The 18,543-nt window shown below is 46.7% G+C and overlaps 1 protein-coding gene across 4 annotated transcripts in view; it reads right to left on the bottom strand.

Moving 5' to 3' along the window:
- The window catches only part of LOC119964739 (P-selectin-like), a 149,922-nt gene that overhangs the window by 18,943 nt on the left and 112,436 nt on the right, over window positions 1-18,543 (bottom strand). For all 4 annotated transcript variants that reach the window (XM_038794666.1, XM_038794668.1, XM_038794669.1 and 1 more), the window contains 5 exons: window positions 8,537-8,722; window positions 5,553-5,738; window positions 5,216-5,401; window positions 3,275-3,463; window positions 611-796 (listed from right to left, as the gene is read on the bottom strand). In XM_038794666.1, coding sequence (XP_038650594.1) covers window positions 611-796; window positions 3,275-3,463; window positions 5,216-5,401; window positions 5,553-5,738; window positions 8,537-8,722 — 933 coding nt within the window. The remainder of the gene's footprint in view (window positions 1-610; window positions 797-3,274; window positions 3,464-5,215; window positions 5,402-5,552; window positions 5,739-8,536; window positions 8,723-18,543) is intronic.

Raw genomic sequence — 18,543 nt, 5'->3', positions numbered from 1 at the left:
CCCAACCATCCCTGGAATTAGGGACACACAGACCAGGGATCTAATCTGGGACATTCCTCGGATATTGGGCTCAGGAAAACATAGCTGTGCATTTACTAACAAGAATCAATCTATTTCTTTTGTCTCGTTCAACAAATCAACATGCAAACCTATTTTCAACCATTATATGAATGACATATTGCGTTAGAACATAGAACATAGACCAGTACAGCACAGAACAGGCCCTTCAGCCCTCGATGTTGTGCCGAGCAATGATCACCCTACTCAAACCCACGTATCCACCCTATACCCGTAACCCAACAACCCCCCCCCCCCCCCCCCAACCTTACTTTTTTAGGACACTACGGGCATGGCCAATCCACCTAACCCGCACATCTTTGGACTGTGGGAGGAAACCGGAGTACCCGGAGGAAACCCACGCACACACGGGGAGGACGGGGAGGACGTGCAGACTCCGCACAGACAGTGACCCAGCCGGGAACCGAACCTGGGACCCTGGAGCTGTGAAGCATTTATGCTAACCACCATGCTACCGTGCTGTTCTTATACTAATTATCAAAGGAACCCTGACACTAATCCACTATGTACAACTGTATTTTCTATGTAGTACCGTCGCAAGATGGAATCTGATCTGTCCATTGTCCAGATTCATTGCACTGGAGTCTCACGGGTCCATTCAACTTCAGGCCTTTGACACAGTGAAAGTCGCATATTGAGCCGTAGCTGAAGTTTCCAAGGTGATGTGAACAGTTCATGATCTGTGAGTGGGCAGCTTTCAGTTGCTGGCATTTCACCACTGTGTTGGATTTCAAAGAGTGACATTATTATAAATACATTATATCACTGGCCAATAATTATTAATAGAATTAATGAACATTTTGAACATTTACAATTTGCAAAATGATTTTGACAGTATTGGGTAACCTGAAATTATGTCATGTAAAGAACACCAAAAATAAAAATCACTTCTTTTTTATAAATGAAGCAGCCATCAGGGTAAAATCATAGCACAGAGATGTTTGAATGTAGCAATGTCTGGCAGTAGGACTACAAAACCAGTGCTAATTCTCCAATGTGATTTCTACCCTATGCTGCCGGGAAACCCGCGGACGTGGGTGTGTGACTGGCGCAATGGAGAATCCCGCTGGCAGAGAATTGGTCTTTGGGTTAGATTTTGGTGACACAAATTTACTGACCGACTACTGAGAGAGTTTTGTCAGTTGGCTTGAAACAACTAATGCCAATTGCTGGGCTGGATTCTCTGGCTCCCCAGCCCTCTGTTTCCCGGCAGCGTGGTGTTCATCGGTGGCAGGATTCTATCTTCCCACCGTCTGTCAATAGGATTTCCCATTGAAGCCACCCCAAGCCACCGGGAAACCCGTGGGTGGGGGAGCGCTGCCAGCGGGAAAAGTGATCACAATGACCGGAGAATTCCGGTCACTATCTCTGATTACTGCAAAAAGCAGAGAGTAGGGCGACTAATTTGAATTGCTGCCTGCACCAAGTTAGTGCATTTCAGTCAGGGTAGCATGTGGAAGCTGCGGGCAGCCTCAGTGATTTGACAGAGAGAACAAAAGGAGTCTGGATTTCTATTCAGTGGTTCTAGCTAGAAACTACTCAATGTGCAGTTGGTAGGAGATAACAGGATTGGAAAGGGCTGTTATGATGCCTACATGTCAACCCAGCTCCTGACACTTTCTATCTAGGTTCATACATTAAGCATTGTCAATCTACCCAGTATCTGGTTTAATAGCTTTGAAATGCCCACAGAGATCAACTTTGACTAAACACTAGGTCTATTTAAACCAGCAAAAAAAATAGGGCCTTCCCTTGTGTGTGGCTGGAGTCTTGGCAAAGCAAGGCTTAAGTCATGTATCAAAACAGGATTCAGAAAATGGGTTATTCAGTAAAGACATTTGTTGAAAATCAGCTTCACTTACTGGTTTAACTATACTTCCCGTCTTCTCAATGACTCAATTAATGCCCTGAGTACCACCATTGGTTGGTCAGGAGTCACTCAAATATTCCATTCTGTTGATTTTTGTCAGTAGTAGAAGTCAGGCCATTTGGTAACAGTGTTAATCAGTAATAATCCACGAACACGAAAAAGCTACAGGCGAGAATTTTACCGACTCCGCCAGCGTGTTTGCAGGTGAGTGGGCTACCTCTAGCCACAATTTCATAAGGGGTGGGTGAGGCCGAGAGTCCACCCACCCTTGTTCCAATTGAGGCCCTTACATGGCCAATAGGTGACCACCTAAGGGCCGCTTCCCATCATGCCTGAACTTTGAGGTTGGCAATTGAGTTTAGTGGCAGGGTGGAAGCTTGGCAGGCCACCCTGCTTGGGCCTTGTGTGGGAAGGGGTTCCCGGTGGCTTGGGGTGGCTTCAATGGGAAATCCTATTGACAGACGGTGGGAAGATAGAATCCTGCCACCGATGAACACCACGCTGCCGGGAAACAGAGGGCTGGGGAGCCAGAGAATCCAGCCCAGCAATTGGGAGTTAAAGAGGGAGTTAAAGTGCCCCCTTTCCACATTGGGTGCCCCCCAAAAGTCTGCCCACCATAGCTGCTCTGTCCCCACTCGAAAGTCTCCGCCCTCCCTCCCCACAGGCCACAGCTCCCATCCCCACCATAAGAGCCCCTGCACTTCACTGCACAGAGACTCTGGGACTTTGAGGGACTGCTTGTAGTCTTAGTCCTGGCCACTGCTATCACTGGTGTTGCTGGGGACTAGAGTTGACAGCCGATCAGATTGACTGAATGAGGAGCAGCAATCCTGTCTCCAGCCCATTAATGCTTCTCGGAGTATTACATGGCTATGGGGTTACCGTGATCAGTGGGGAAGCCTTCCCTGTGAATTCTTCCGCTGGCGAAGCAGGAAACCTTACCATCTGAAAAATCCTGCCCCAAGCCAATTTTGTCCAAATTAATTTTCTTTCTCATTTTCTCAGGGAGGAAATTACCCTGAGCAATTTCCCAACTGACAAGGCTGGCATTCCTATGTTTTTACCAATGTTACTCCATGGATGAGCAGCAATGAATAAGGTTGAACAGGGAAGGGCATACGTCTTCAAATTTCATCTCCCTTCCTCGGGGAAATGCCACATTTGAATTCACATGGCAGCTCTAATACCAAACTCTCGGGGGCACGTTGGTTACCTGTCCTCTCAAGCGGGCACCAGTACACAAATGAATATGTGTTTGAAGATTAAAAAATGTAAGAACTAAATAAACAAATACATTATTATTTATCTTTTGAGGTAATCATGTACCTTCACAAGCTGGCATCTCATCTGTCCACTTCCCTGAAGCTGTGCATTCAAGTTTGTCTGCTCCAGTCAAAATGAAGCCCTCCTCCACACAGCTAAGGTTACACACCGAGCGATAACTAAACTCTCCAATTGGGTGGGAGCAGCTCATCCTGCCATGGTGCAGACTCCTCAATATGTTGCACCTTACAGCTGGAACAAGGGAGATGTCTTTTAGTGTCTTCCATTCACTAATATATAAAATGTTAACCATTATTCAAGAAGATCTGTGCTGTGATGTTGCTAGGATTGAATCCTGCAGAACTGACATGCCACACCCAACACACGGAGTTTGCTCTGATAATCTGATTCCTTCCATTGAGTGGAAAGTTAGTAAGTCTGAACCATTGAAATGAAAATTATTGGAGAAGTGGGGCTATCACCATGATGGTACAGAAGGAGGCGGTTCAGCCTAAGGAATCTATGCTAGTTCTCTGTAGAGCAATTCCCAACACTGGACTCTCCATCGGCGGGGTCCTCTGTCTCGCAGGCAGCGCACTCACGTCCACGGATATCCCGACGGCATGTGGGTTCTCACAATGGCAAACCCCATTGGCCGGCTGCCAGGATGAAGGGTCCCACTGCCGGCTGGGACACACCGCACCAGAAAACGGATGTGGCGGGACGGAGAATCCCGCCCAAGAAGTTTTGAAAAAGAACAAAGCCGTTAAATCCAAGAAACTTGTCCATTCTTATATTCCCATCTAACCTGCCTACAAGCTCACCATATAATTCAATTTGTTTTTTCTTCAGAAATATTTCTAATAGTCACTTGAACCCATTTACACTGTTCAATTCAAGTGGTTTACTCGACAGCTCCCACTTTTTAGATGAAAATGCACTTCCTGAATTTTCTCATTTTTAGTTACTGCTTCCTGGCCTTTGCACTCTTCCTTATGGGGAACAACTTTGCTGGTCACTTTTATGAATTTTGGCGTAAAGATTGCCAAGTGCAATCCTGGCGCAATGGACTCTGAGTGGGGTCAGTCCATTGCTCATGTGCCCCTCTGTCACTGCCAGGCTGCAGAGGTGGGATCCCCCAAGCGTTCTGGGTGTTGGGTGGCTTGGGATGTAGGTGAGGGGTTGATCCCGGGACCCTCCAGAAGGATGTGAATTTAGCTGTGATGAAAGGTTGGCATTGACCGGGTTAGGCAGACTTCAGTGTCAAGCCAATGGAGAGTCAGCTTCTGGATGACTCATGGTTCACGGTGCACCTCAGAGTTGTGAACCATAGCCTGGATCCAGAGAGTCAAGTTCAAAACGTCTTACCCAAGCTCCCAATGCCCCCCTGGTCCATCCATGCCCCCAATGCCCCTTTCATACCAACACATGCCCCACCCACTTCCATGTCCATTCACTCTGTTTTCACCAGTGAGCTTGTAGGAATAATGGCACTTGTGGAAGTGCTCCGGAAAAACATCCATTCACAATTGTTTTTTAAACAAACAATCTTCCTACAAATCTATACAGGTGTCGATTAAACAGAAGAGTAAAGTATCAACAACAGAACCTTCAGGTATTTCACGGCCCTTCATATTTTATAAATAAAAACTGATACATTGTCAAAAGAGATCACAGAAAGAACAATTTATTATACTCAAATAAGTGTGTCAATCAAGTATCGGCTGCAGTTCACTTCAGCTATCAAAACAGAACTCTCGCTGAGAAAATGGTTTTATGAGCGTCGGGCCTCAGCCAAGTAAAGCAGGGTGAGGACAGATATATGAACTCTTTAAGTAGAATTGGATGGCCTCATTGTCCATGCTTGCCTGAGAGCCCATACTCTCAGATTTATGAGTATTTTTAGATATGGCATGTGTATTCTTTAAATTATATATAATTTCAAATGTAGAATGGCTGCCCACTTGATTTTAAAATGACTATCCGCGTTACATTCCCCAGTACCTTTACAGTTAGGGGTGTGTGCTGTCCACTCTTTATTAGCTTGACACTGAATACTTTCTGACCCACGTAGTACAAATCCTTCCTTGCAGTTAAAATCACACACTGAGTTGAAACTGAAGTCTCCAATGGGACGGGAGCAGTTCATTGCCCCTTGTTCAGGCTGTTTCAGTGTCTGACAGGTTACAACTGAAATACAAGATCACAACTTGAAATGAGAATGTTAAAAGATAGCATAAACTCAATACTTTCTCAACATGAAACATTGTGGTTGTAAACCCGGCTCTCCTGAAACGTTTTACGTGTTTAGAAATGAATGTTGTGTGAGGTTGTCCAGTACCTTTACAGCTGGGAGTGTGTGTTGTCCACTCTCCATTGGTTTGACACTGAAGTCTGCCTGACCCGGTCAATGCAAACCCTTCATCACAGCTAAATTCACATGTTGAGATGTAACTGAAATTTCCCAGGGGGTGGGTGCAGCTCATTACCCCTCGTTCAGGTTGCGTCAGTGTCTGGCAGGCTACGGCTGAAATACAAGACAGGAATTTCAACTTACTTTTCAACACGTGACCCCCATATTTACATGTGTAAGGATATATAGGGGTTGGTTTAGCACAGTGGGCTAAACAGCTGGCTTGTAATGCAGAACAATGCCAGCAACCCAGGTTCAAGTCCCGTACCGGCCTCCCCGAACAGGCGCCAGAATGTGGCGACTAGGGGCTTTCATAGTAACCTCATTGAAGTCTACTTGTGACAATAAGTGATTATTATTATTATTATATACAACCTACAGAACTGCAAAGGTGAAGCCAGCTTTTACTGAAGAGTTTAATACCAAACTTAGAAATGAGTATTCATAGAGAGCGTGACAACTTCATGAATGGAGTTGGTTCCTTGCCACACATGAAATGTATCCAATTCCCTCAGAATACAACTCGGATATCTTACGTTGAGCTGCAATTGAAGACTTGGATGGGATAGAATCAGTTCCTGGCCCTGTTTTCACGTTGTTATTGGTGTCGAACAGTTTACAGCTAAAATACTAGTTCTCAAGTGGGCTGCACAATAGCACAGTGGTTAGTGCTTCAGAGCTCCAGGGTCCCAGGTTCAATTCCTAGCTTGGGTCACTGTCAGTGTGGAGTCTGCACGTTCCCCTCATGTCTGTGTGGGATTCCTCCGGGTGCTCCGGTTTCCTCCCACAGTTCAAAGACGTGCAGGTTAGGTGGATTGGCCATGATAAATTGCCCTTAGTGACCAAAGGGGTTGGGTGGTGTTGCTGGGTTATGTTATGTGGCAGAGGTGTGGGCTTTGGGGGGTGCTCTTTCTGGGGGCGCTGCAGACTCGATGGGCCGGGTGGCCTCCTTGTGCACTGTAAATTCTATGTCAATATCAGTGAAAGATATCTGAAGGTTCTGAAAGTTGAACAGGTTCACCAGCATTCAAAATTTCATTGGCCTGCACACACGTTTGTGGGATGTGTTGCATTATTGCACCATTTTAATATTTAATGGTTTATCTCATGTTCTTCAGTACCTTTACAGTTGGGACTGTCCATGCTCCATTGACTTAACCCTGGGGTCTGCCTGACCCATTCACTGCAAGCCCTTCACCATAGCTAAATTCACACGTTGAGGTGTGTGTAAATGAAGTCTCCAAAGGAATGGGAACAGCTCACTGTCCCTCAATCTGGCTGAGTCAGTATCTGACAGGTTACAGTTTAAATACAGGATTCAAACTGACAATTCAAATACTGAATGATGGGATATACTAAGGAGGTGATTCTCCAGACGTGTTGCGCTTGGCGCAAATCCCATTATGTAGGGAGAATTGGGGGCGAACCCCAAAATGGTTTTTGCTTCCCATTTTCCTGATCTGCTCCAGCTGCCATGGTCAGGATTTTGCCCAGAAAGGGCGAGAACCTGATCACAACTAATTTTAATATTTGTTAGGGAGATTAAAGTCGAATGCAGTGGCCTCACAGTGTTCATCCACCTCCCTCCCTCTCCTCCCAGTGGGAAGCCATCCGGACACAAATCACTACTAGTTCCTAAAATTAGGGCCCAGGTGCTGGGACACCGATGGGGAGCAAGGGGGTGAGTACCCTCTCTACACTTGGCTCCAGGGTAACCATTGCTGGTTGAATTACAATCTCCATTGGCTGCAGGGGGTGAAAGGCCAACATGTTAGCATGGTGCGTACCCCTGTGCCCAATCAGATCCACTGGGCTACATGGTGACCATGGTTGGCACTGTAGACTCTACCCCTGCAAGCCCCTCCCATCCAAGCACCCCTTGCCCATCGGTGCATGGCACTGGGGCGGGGCCTATGGCCCTGGCACCCATCACTAATGCCAGGGGTACCATGGGCTGGCACTGCCCTTGCCTCCATATGCTCCGTGGCCCCTGCACGGTGCCCCAGCAGTGGGCTTTGCCCTGGATGGGCCGCCTGATGCCCCCCCGGTGGGTGGCAGCCGGGTATGGCGGAGAGTGGGGTATTGGGGTGGGTCCACACATACAGCCGGTGCCACCCTGCAGAACCGGGGCCAAGGTGAGTGGTCAGTTGTGTGTGCAGCTGGATAGCTGTCTTGCAAGCCGCGACAATGGCAGTCAGTGACTGGACACTACCCCAGTCCCGTGGGGGGTTACCCCACCAGTCAGCCCATTACCCAGTCACCCTCCCCTCCTTCCCCTCTGGGCCTGACAGGCCCACACCCTGGCCAGTGTCCGGCCCGGCAGCCCACAGTCGCTCCTCTCCATGTCCTCCCTCCTCTCCATGTCCTCCCTCCTCTACCTCATTCATCAGCCATAATGCAGGTTTCACCATTTTTAAAAACACAAGTGAACCACGCCATTGGGAACTCGGCCCATCAGAGGCGGAGAATCGCAAAGGTTTTGGAGGATACTGGGTCAGGTCCACTAATGATATGAAAACAGTGTTTACTGTACATGCGTTCCAGACTGCATTGATGCCGCTGGTGCGTGTTAAGAAATGGGTTAAGAGACATTCCAAATAGATGTCTCATTGATGTTAAGTATCCAATAATTGACACTGATTATGTAAAGGAGTCACAGGTGGCTCTTGTGGCAGGTGATGTGGTGATAGAGTTTTGTCTGGAGTGTGATAAAGGAAAATAAAGGGTTTGTGAAAAGGAGCAAAACTCTTGATTCTTTACTCAACAGCAGGCAGCAGCTAACAGCAAGGTGGCGGACAATTGCGATTTGGTGTCAAATCGGCACCCACCGCGATTTTGGTGTCAGATCCTATTCTCCACCCAATCGTATTTCCAGATTTCAGTATCAGCCGATGGAGAATCCTGTCAATTACATTTGCAGGTCGGGGTCTTTGCTGTCCATTGTCCAGAGGTACCACACTCCAGCCAGTTTGTTCCAGATAACACAAACCCTTCAGGGCACCAAAAACCACATGTTGAGGTGTAGCTAAAGTTCCCAATGGGATGGGAACAGTTCATCGCCCCATGTTCAGGCTGTGTCAGTGTCTCACATTTTTTAACTGTAATAGAATTTGCAGTTTGTTATTTAAAATCAGTCTTTTGCATGAATACTCAACGGCTCACTTGGCTCATTCCTTCTTTTGAAGATATTTTATTCCAGACATATTCAACATAATAATATCACAGCTTTAACATCCAACAGAGTATACAGTTTGTACATGTTCCCCCGATTTACTTCCCGTGCCCCCCCCCCCCCCCCCAATGACAAACAACTCCTCAAATATCGCCATGAACGGCCTCCACCATACTTCAAAGCCCTCCTCCAACTCCCATGGGGCAAATTTGATTTTCTCCAACCTAAGAAACTTATGCAAGTCCCTCAACCCTGCTGCAACCCCCGGCGCCATGGCCTACCTCCAATTCAACAGTATTCGTCACCAGGCAATCAGAGAGGTGAAGGCCATGACAGCGGCCCCCTTCCCCTCCAGCAGCTTCGGCACTTCCGACACCCCAAAGAATGGCACCGTTGGGTCCTGCTTCATCTCCACCCCTACGATCCTCGATACGTTCCTGAACACCACCTCCCAAACGTTCTCCAACTCCTCACCCCCCAGTAATATGGGCATGGTTTGTCGGCCCCTCCCACACCTCTCACACCCGTCCACAACCTCCGAAAAAAAACCACTCATCCAGGCCCGAGTCATGTGTACCCTGTGCACCACCTTAAATTGTATAAGGCTCATCCTTGTGCAGGAGGAGTTTGAGTTCACTTGGTGCATTACTTTGCACCAAAGTTACCATCCTATCTCCCGTTCTCCCCTTGTCTGCATGGGTCTCCTCCGGGCACTCCAGTTTCCTCTCACAAGTCTGGAATAACATGCTTGTTAGGTGATTTGGACATTCTGAATTCTCCCTCTGTGTACCCGAACAGGCGCCCGAATGTAGCGACTAGGGGCTTTTTACAGTAACTTCATTGCAGCGTTAACGTAAGCCTACTTGTGACACTAATAAGGATTACTATTATTAGAACTTCTCCTTCCACTTCCCCTTGATCCTTTTCACTAAGGCTTCCCCAACCACCCATATATACCCCCAACCTTACCATTCCCCTCCCTCATCCGGATGCTCCAAACTCCGGTACTTGAGGGAACAATGGCAGCTCCTTGCGACATGTGACCCAGTTTAAAGTGCCTCCTCAGCTGGTTCCAAATTTTGTAGATGCCTCCACCACCTGTCTCCTCGTAAACGTCCTTAGGGCAAACTGAAGCGGGGCCATCACCAGAGCCCTCATGCCCGTACCCTTCTCCTCTAATCTGACCCAATCTGCCCTCCGCTCCACCTCTACGCAATAATAATGCAACACATTCGGGAGTGTCAGCCCCCCTTCCCGCCTCTATATTTGCAACAAAGCCCTCTTCACCCTCTACACCTTCCCTGCCCACACAAATTCAAAGATTAACACCTCTACCCTGCGAAAAAAAGGCCTTGAGAAGGAAAATCGTGAGGGACTGAAACACAAACAGTAATCTTGGCAGTATGTTCATCTTCATCATCTGCATCCACCCCAACTTAACACGGCCAATGGCAACTGAAGCATATCCCATTTTTTAAGGTTTCCCTTAACCTCCTCTACCAACCCCATCAAATTCTGCCTATGCATTGTGGCCCACTCATGTGTTACCTGGATCCCTTGCCACCTTAATAATAATCTTTATTAGTGTCACAGGTAGGCTTACTTTGACACTGCAATGAAGTTACCATGAAAATCCCCTACTGGCCACACTCCGGCGTCTGTTCAGGTACACTGAGGGAGAATTCAAAATCCAGGTTTGCCCCCTGCCACAAACCTCCTCAGTAAGCCCATGATTCTGCCAATGCTTTCTAACGAGTCTGTCACGAACAACAACAAGTCATCGGAATACAATGACACCCAGTGCTCCCTGCACCTATCTTGATCCCTCGCCACTCAGCTGAGGCCTGAAGTGCCACTGTCAAAGGCTCAATCGCCAGCCCGGACAATAGTGGGGAGAATGGACACCCCTGCTGTGACTTTATACAAATGTACAGCATGTGAAGAGTTGATGTTATATCAAGCCTAGCCACTAGAGGGAGCTAAGGAACAGGACTATAAATTACACTGGCTCTTGGGCTTGTGGAGGAGATTAGATTGGAGCTAAAGAAGACAAGATTCATAGTGTATTGCAGAGCTAATTAAGATATAATAGTTATAGTTAGTAGATAGAGATAATGTTAGTGAGTGTAGTTTAGTTCTTACATGTATGTTTGCGATTTAGAATAAGTGTCAAACTCAAATTTAGTAATGTTAATAAAATTAGTTTAATTCTTCAAAAGAGCTTTGTATATCTTCGTGATCACTGAACCTTCCATCCTGGAAACCCCTCACAAAGATCACTACATGGTACCAGGTCATGTATTCCAGAAAAGCAAGCAGTAAGAAAGAAGAAAGAAAATAAATTGGCGCATCACTACACATCTCAAAATCTGCAAAGACAAAAGAAAAACCGAAACCAACACGGATCTTGTGCAATAACCAGATAACTTCAAGCTGTCCGGTAAACTAAGTTTGAATTGCAAAAACTTGAAGCAGCAGCTTGAAGTCTTTCTCTCTGTCTCTGCACTTGAATCAGCTTTTGATAGTAGAAAAATAGCTCTCCTACTAAATCTGGCAGGTCCGCAGACATTTGAGCTCTCTAACTCATTTGATTTCTCAGAAAATGAAGTAAAAATAAGTATGAGAAAGTAATGAAAAAATTTGACTCTCATTGCAAAAAACAAGTCAATGAGGTGTACAAGAGATACATGTTTTAAAAAAGATTGCAGCTAAGAGGAGAATCTTTTGACTTTTTTCTATCTGAATCGAGGCTCTGAGTGCAATCCTGCAATTTTTCCTCAATCACAGAATTAATCCCGCGTGACCAAATTGCTGGCATATTTGAAAAGCAAATGTGGGAACGTTTATTAAGAAAACCAAACTTAACTTTAGAAGAAGCCACTATCATCTGTAAAACAAGCGAGCAAGCCACCAATGAATATGTTGAATTCAGATCCCGTGAAAAATGCGCGAACTTCAGCAATGTGGTCGACACCATTGTCTCTGTGGTGCAGATTAAAACAAATCACACTGCAGAAGGTAGCCATTTTGCGCAAACGCGGGTAAGGAAACGCGATGCAATCCCACTGCGCTCTGGCCCACCTAAGAATCTTTTCCTTGTCCTGGAACTTGTGCATTCGCACAATCACTGCCCGCAGTGGCTCCCCCACTCTTGGCCTCTACCTCAGGGCGAGGGGCTGGTTTAGCTCACTGGGCTAAATCGTTGGCTTTTAAAGCAGACGGTTCGATTCCCGTACCAGCCTCCATGGACAGGCGCCGGAATGTGGCGACTGGGGGCTTTTCACAGTAACTTCATTGAAGCCTACTCGTGACAATAAGCAATTTTCATTTCATATGGGCCCAATTCACTTCCGGGTCCTTGTCCAGCATTTTCTCATCCACTAACCTGGTCAACATTCTCACAGCATAACCTGTTGCACTCGTTTCTTCCATTTCCTCCGGTAGGCCCACAATCCAAAGATTTTGCCACCTGGACCTATTCTCCTGGTCCTCCACCTTTGCTTGCAGCATCTTGCACATTTCCCCCAGGATCGCCATCTCCACTTCCAGCAAAACAATCCAGTGACTCTGCTCAGACATAACCTTCTCCACCTCCTGGATCATCACCCCCTGCACCTCCAGGCTCCTCTCCACCCATTCTAAAGTCCCGAAAAGAGGTGCCACTACCCCTATCGCCTTAGATCAGTGACTTTACATTTCTTTACACTGTTGCTGAAATTAGACCTTAATGAAGCTCATCGACTGCTCCACTGGTGGCTTTCCAGTTGATGAAGACCTTTCCCCCTCTGCCATTCTTCCAATTGCTACAACGCCACGAGTCTCCTCCAACTCCTCAGCCAGGGCTCCAACTGTCTTCTGTCGAGTTTGGTAACCCACAGACCTGCCCATCCGGGGAAGAACTAATCCCTCTCCACTCTCCACAGCAACTTTTCCACCGAAATTCCCCAAAGTTTAGGTAAAAGGGGCCAAAACCAATGCCTTCAAGCAGGAGCCACCCTGTGTGTGACCACTCATTCCACTTGGCTCATTTAAAAAAATTAATTTATGGGACGTGGGCGTTGCTGGTTAGGCCAGAATTTATTGCCCATACCTAGTTGTCCTTCAGGAGGTGGTGGTGAGTTGCCTTCTTGAACCGCTGCAGTCCTTGAGGTTTAGGTACACCCACTGTGCTGTTAGGGAGGGAGTTCCAGGATTTATGAACCAGCGACAGTGAAGGAATGATGATATATTTCCAAGTCAGGGTAGTCAGGGTAGTGAGGGGAACCTCCAGGTGGTGGGATTCCCAGGTATCTGCTGCTCTTGTCCTTCTAGACGGTAGTTGTTGTGGGGTTGGAAGGTGTTGCTTAAGGAACCTTGGTGAGTTACTGCAGTGCATCTTGTAGATGGTGCACACTGCCGCCACTGTTTATTGGTGAAATGAAATGACAATCGCTTATTGTCACGAGTAGGCTTCAAATGAAGTTACTATGAAAAGCCCCTAGTCGCCACATTCCGACGCCGTTCGGGGAGGCTGGTACGGGAATTGAACCATGCTGCTGGAGGATTTGAATATTTGTGGAAGGGGGTACAATCAAGTCGGCTGCCAATCAAGTATTGTTGGAGCTGCACTCATCCAGGCAAGTGGAGAGTATTCCATTACACTCCTGACTTGTGCTTTGTAGATGCTGGACATACATTGGAGGGTCAGGAGATGAATTACTCGCCTTAGGATTCCTAGCCTTTGACCTGCCCTGGTAGCCACAGTTTTAATATGGCTAGTCCAGTTCAGTTTCTGATCAATGGTAACCCTCAGGATGTTGAGAGTGAGGGATTCAGCGATGGTAATGCCATTGAATGTCAAGCGGTGGTGGTTTGATCCTCTCTTGTAGGAGATGGTCATTGTCTGGTACTTGTGTGGCACTTGTCAACCCAAGCCTGGATATTGTCCAGTTCTTGCTGCATTTGAAAATGGACTGCTTCATTATCTGAGGTGTTGCAAATGTACAGCAAACATCCCCACTTCTGATCTTATGATGGAAGGGAGGTCATTGATGGAACAGCTGAAGATGGTTGGGCAACATGGGACTATTTTATGAAGTTGCCATTCCTGGTAACAAGGGGCTAATTTATGAAGTTGCCATTCTTGGCACCAAGGGGCTAATTTATGAAGTTGCCCTTCCTGGTAACAAGGGGCTAATTTATGAAGTTGCCCTTCCTGGCAACAAGGGGCTAATTTATGAAGTTGCCCTTCCTGGCAACAAGGGGCTAATTTATGAAGTTGCCATTCCTGGTAACAAGGGGCTAATTTATGAAGTTGCCATTCTTGGCACCAAGGGGCTAATTTATGAAGTTGCCCTTCCTGGTAACAAGGGGCTAATTTATGAAGTTGCCCTTCCTGGTAACAAGGGGCTAATTTATGAAGTTGCCATTCTTGGCACCAAGGGGCTAATTTATGACGTTGCCCTTCCTGGTAACAAGGGGCTAATTTATGAAGTTGCCATTCTTGGCACCAAGGGGCTAATTTATGAAGTTGCCATTCCTGGCAACAAGGGGCTAATTTATGAAGTTGCCCTTCCTGGCAACAAGGGGCTAATTTATGAAGTTGCCATTCTTGGCACCAAGGGGCTAATTTATGAAGTTGCCATTCCTGGCACCAAGGGGCTAATTTATGAAGTTGCCCTTCCTGGCAACAAGGGGCTAATTTATGAAGTTGCCATTCCTGGCAACAAGGGGCTAATTTATGAAGTTGCCATTCCTGGCAACAAGGGGCTAATTTATGAAGTTGCCATTCCTGGCAACAAGGGGCTAATTTATGAAGTTGCCATTCCTGGTAACAAGGGGCTAATTTATGAAGTTGCCATTCTTGGCACCAAGGGGCTAATTTATGAAGTTGCCATTCCTGGTAACAAGGGGCTAATTTATGAAGTTGCCATTCTTGGCACCAAGGGGCTAATTTATGAAGTTGCCATTCTTGGCACCAAGGGGCTAATTTATGAAGTTGCCCTTCCTGGCAACAAGGGGCTAATTTATGAAGTTGCCATTCTTGGCACCAAGGGGCTAATTTATGAAGTTGCCATTCCTGGCAACAAGGGGCTAATTTATGAAGTTGCCCTTCCTGGTAACAAGGGGCTAATTTATGAAGTTGCCCTTCCTGGTAACAAGGGGCTAATTTATGAAGTTGCCATTCTTGCTAACAAGGGGCTAATTTATGAAGTTGCCCTTCCTGGTAACAAGGGGCTAATTTATGAAGTTGCCCTTCCTGGTAACAAGGGGCTAATTTATGAAGTTGCCATTCTTGGCAACAAGGGGCTAATTTATGAAGTTGCCATTCCTGGCACCAAGGGGCTAATTTATGAAGTTGCCCTTCCTGGTAACAAGGGGCTAATTTATGAAGTTGCCATTCTTGGCACCAAGGGGCTAATTTATGAAGTTGCCATTCCTGGCACCAAGGGGCTAATTTATGAAGTTGCCCTTCCTGGTAACAAGGGGCTAATTTATGAAGTTGCCATTCTTGGCACCAAGGGGCTAATTTATGAAGTTGCCATTCCTGGTAACAAGGGGCTAATTTATGAAGTTGCCCTTCCTGGTAACAAGGGGCTAATTTATGAAGTTGCCATTCCTGGCAACAAGGGGCTAATTTATGAAGTTGCCCTTCCTGGTAACAAGGGGCTAATTTATGAAGTTGCCATTCTTGGCACCAAGGGGCTAATTTATGAAGTTGCCATTCCTGGCAACAAGGGGCTAATTTATGAACTTGCCATTCCTGGCAACAAGGGGCTAATTTATGAAGTTGCCATTCTTGGCACCAAGGGGCTAATTTATGAAGTTGCCATTCCTGGCAACAAGGGATAATTTATGAAGTTGCCCTTCCTGGCAACAAGGGGCTAATTTATGAAGTTGCCCTTCCTGGCAACAAGGGGCTAATTTATGAAGTTGCCATTCCTGGCAACAAGGGGCTAATTTATGAAGGTGCCATTCTTGGCACCAAGGGGCTAATTTATGAAGTTGCCATTCTTGGCACCAAGGGGCTAATTTATGAAGTTGCCATTCTTGGCACCAAGGGGCTAATTTATGAAGTTGCCCTTCCTGGTAACAAGGGGCTAATTTATGAAGTTGCCATTCCTGGCAACAAGGGGCTAATTTATGAAGTTGCCCTTCCTGGCAACAAGGGGCTAATTTATGAAGTTGCCCTTCCTGGCAACAAGGGGCTAATTTATGAAGTTTCCATTCCTGGTAACAAGGGGCTAATTTATGAAGTTGCCATTCTTGGCACCAAGGGGCTAATTTATGAAGTTGCCCTTCCTGGTAACAAGGGGCTAATTTATGAAGTTGCCCTTCCTGGCAACAAGGGGCTAATTTATGAAGTTGCCATTCCTGGCAACAAGGAGCTAATTTATGAAGTTGCCATTCCTGGTAACAAGGGGCTAATTTATGAAGTTGCCATTCTTGGCAACAAGGGGCTAATTTATGAAGTTGCCCTTCCTGGCAACAAGGGGCTATGTTATGAAGAAAGGTGAGCAGGTTGGACCTAAATCCACCAGAATTTAGAAGAATGATGATAATAATAACAATCTTTACTTGTGTCACAAGTAGGCTTACATTACACTGCAATGAAGTTACAATGAAAATACCCTAGTCGTCACAGTCCGGCATCTGTTCAGGTACACCGATGGAGAATTCAGAATGTCCAATTCGTCTAACAAGCACATCTTTCGGGACTTGTGGGAGAAAACTAGAGCACCCGGAGGAAACACACACAAGTACGTGGAGAACGTTCAGACTCCGCACAGACTCCAAGCCGCAAATCGAACTCGGGACCCTGGCACTATGAAGCAACAGTGCTAACCACTGTGCTAAATGAGAGATGAATTTATTAAAACATATAAGATCCTGAGGAAACTTGACAGGGTGGATTCTGGGAGGATCCACTTATGGGCAAAACTACTCTTGGACACAGTTTAAAAATAAGGGTTGCCCATTCAAGATGCAGGATCAGTGAATATATTCAATGCTGAATAAGATTCCTTATTGAGAGGCAATGACAGCAAGGATAGACAGGAAAATGGAGTTGAGGCCACATTCAGATCAGCCATGATCTAATCATGAAAGCAAAATACTGCAGATGCTGGAGTTCTGAAAAAAAAACATAAAGTGCTGGAAAACTCAGCAGACCTGCATCATGCCAAATGGTGAAACAGGCACAAAGGGCAAATGGTCTACTCCTGCTCCTAATTCATATATTTGTATGTGGATCCTGTTACAACACCCTGGGATATGCGCGGTCAATTCCAGCCCCAGTCGAGCCGGAGTTGCAACTGCAGTGAAATTAGATTTAGTTGAATGCCAGGCAATGACTATCATGAGAATCTAACCATCACCTTTTGACCATCACAATTGCTGAACGCCCATCACCAGCATTCCGAGGGTCAATATTGACCAGAAATTTAAAGAGACCAAACATTTAAATACTGTGGCCGCTGGAGTGAGTCAGAGGCCTGAGAGTTCTGCAGTATTTCCCTACGATATTTGGGTGGTACCACCATCCGATGAACAGCTGTCCATTCCTCGATCGCAGGTCTTTGAGGGTCTCTCCACTTCTTCATCTGTAATCCGTTCGTAATACAACGCCACTCAGAAACCCCCTCAGCTACAACTTCTGTGAGAGCTGTCTGTGCTAATCTAGATAACTCTTGGTCTGCCTCCTGGGCCTTAATTAATGAAATCCTACCAAACACTTCCTCAAGGATAGTTTTCTTTATTCTACCATCCAATGGTACTGATACTTCAATCTGTTGTGGTGGACTTTGTTTAGTCATTGCCCTGGTCACCATAACTGATGGAAAAATATCTGGAACTAACCCTGTAAATGCTCGATCTCCTTATCTTCCCCAAGACTGTCTGTAATCATGGGTGAAACTATAACCTTCACTCCTAACAATCATTCCCAAAAGTAAGTCTACTCCTTCTATTGGTAACTTCTTAACCATTCCAACAGCTATTGGACCTGATAATAAATCACACTCTAATTGCATTTTATACAATGTAACTGGGACATAATACCCACTTAGCCCCTTCGCTAACACCTTGGGCTGGATTCTCCGCAGCCCCGTGCCAAAATCGCGTTCGGCATGGGGCGGAGAATGCAATTTCACGCCAAAATTGGGTCCGCCGATTGTCCAGGACCCGAGAATCGGTGTGATCGCCGAGACGCCACGCGGCTGGGAGCCCATTGACAGAGGCCAGCCCATCGATCCTCCGCTGCCGACCGGCCGAGTTCCCGACGGCATGGAACTAACCTGGTATTGCCGGTTGGGATGCTGGCGTGGCGGCTGCGGACTCAGTCTGCGGCTGCCCTGGTTGGGAGGGGGGGGGGGGGGGCACTGGACACCGGGGAGGCCTTCTAGGTGGCCAGGGGTTAGATCCGCGCGGTCAGATGCTCGGGCCCGTGGCCGATCGGGGTGGTCTCATTTTTCAGTCTGCCTCCGCGGTCCACGTTCACCATAGAGCTTGGTGCGGCCGCAGGAGGCCGCCGCCGCTATGCACATGCTGGGACTCAAAACCGGAAGTGCGTGGGCCCGTATCCACAGCTAAAGTTGTGTGAACTACTCTGGGTCCTTGCTAGCCCCCTGCAGGACATTGAAATAGCTGTACTTTTCTCCAGGAATCTCTAGAGTACTCACCAACATTTTTACGCGGGCGTTTTGTGGAGAATCCAGCCCCTTAGCTTCCATTGATCTCTCTGGAGTGAAAATCAAATTCCTCTCCAAT

This window comes from Scyliorhinus canicula, chromosome 4 (genome assembly GCF_902713615.1).
Source record: "Scyliorhinus canicula chromosome 4, sScyCan1.1, whole genome shotgun sequence".
Classification (NCBI taxonomy): Eukaryota; Metazoa; Chordata; class Chondrichthyes; order Carcharhiniformes; family Scyliorhinidae; genus Scyliorhinus; species Scyliorhinus canicula.
Note: the sequence above shows the minus strand (reverse complement) of the source record. Positions and strands in the feature narration are given on the sequence as shown.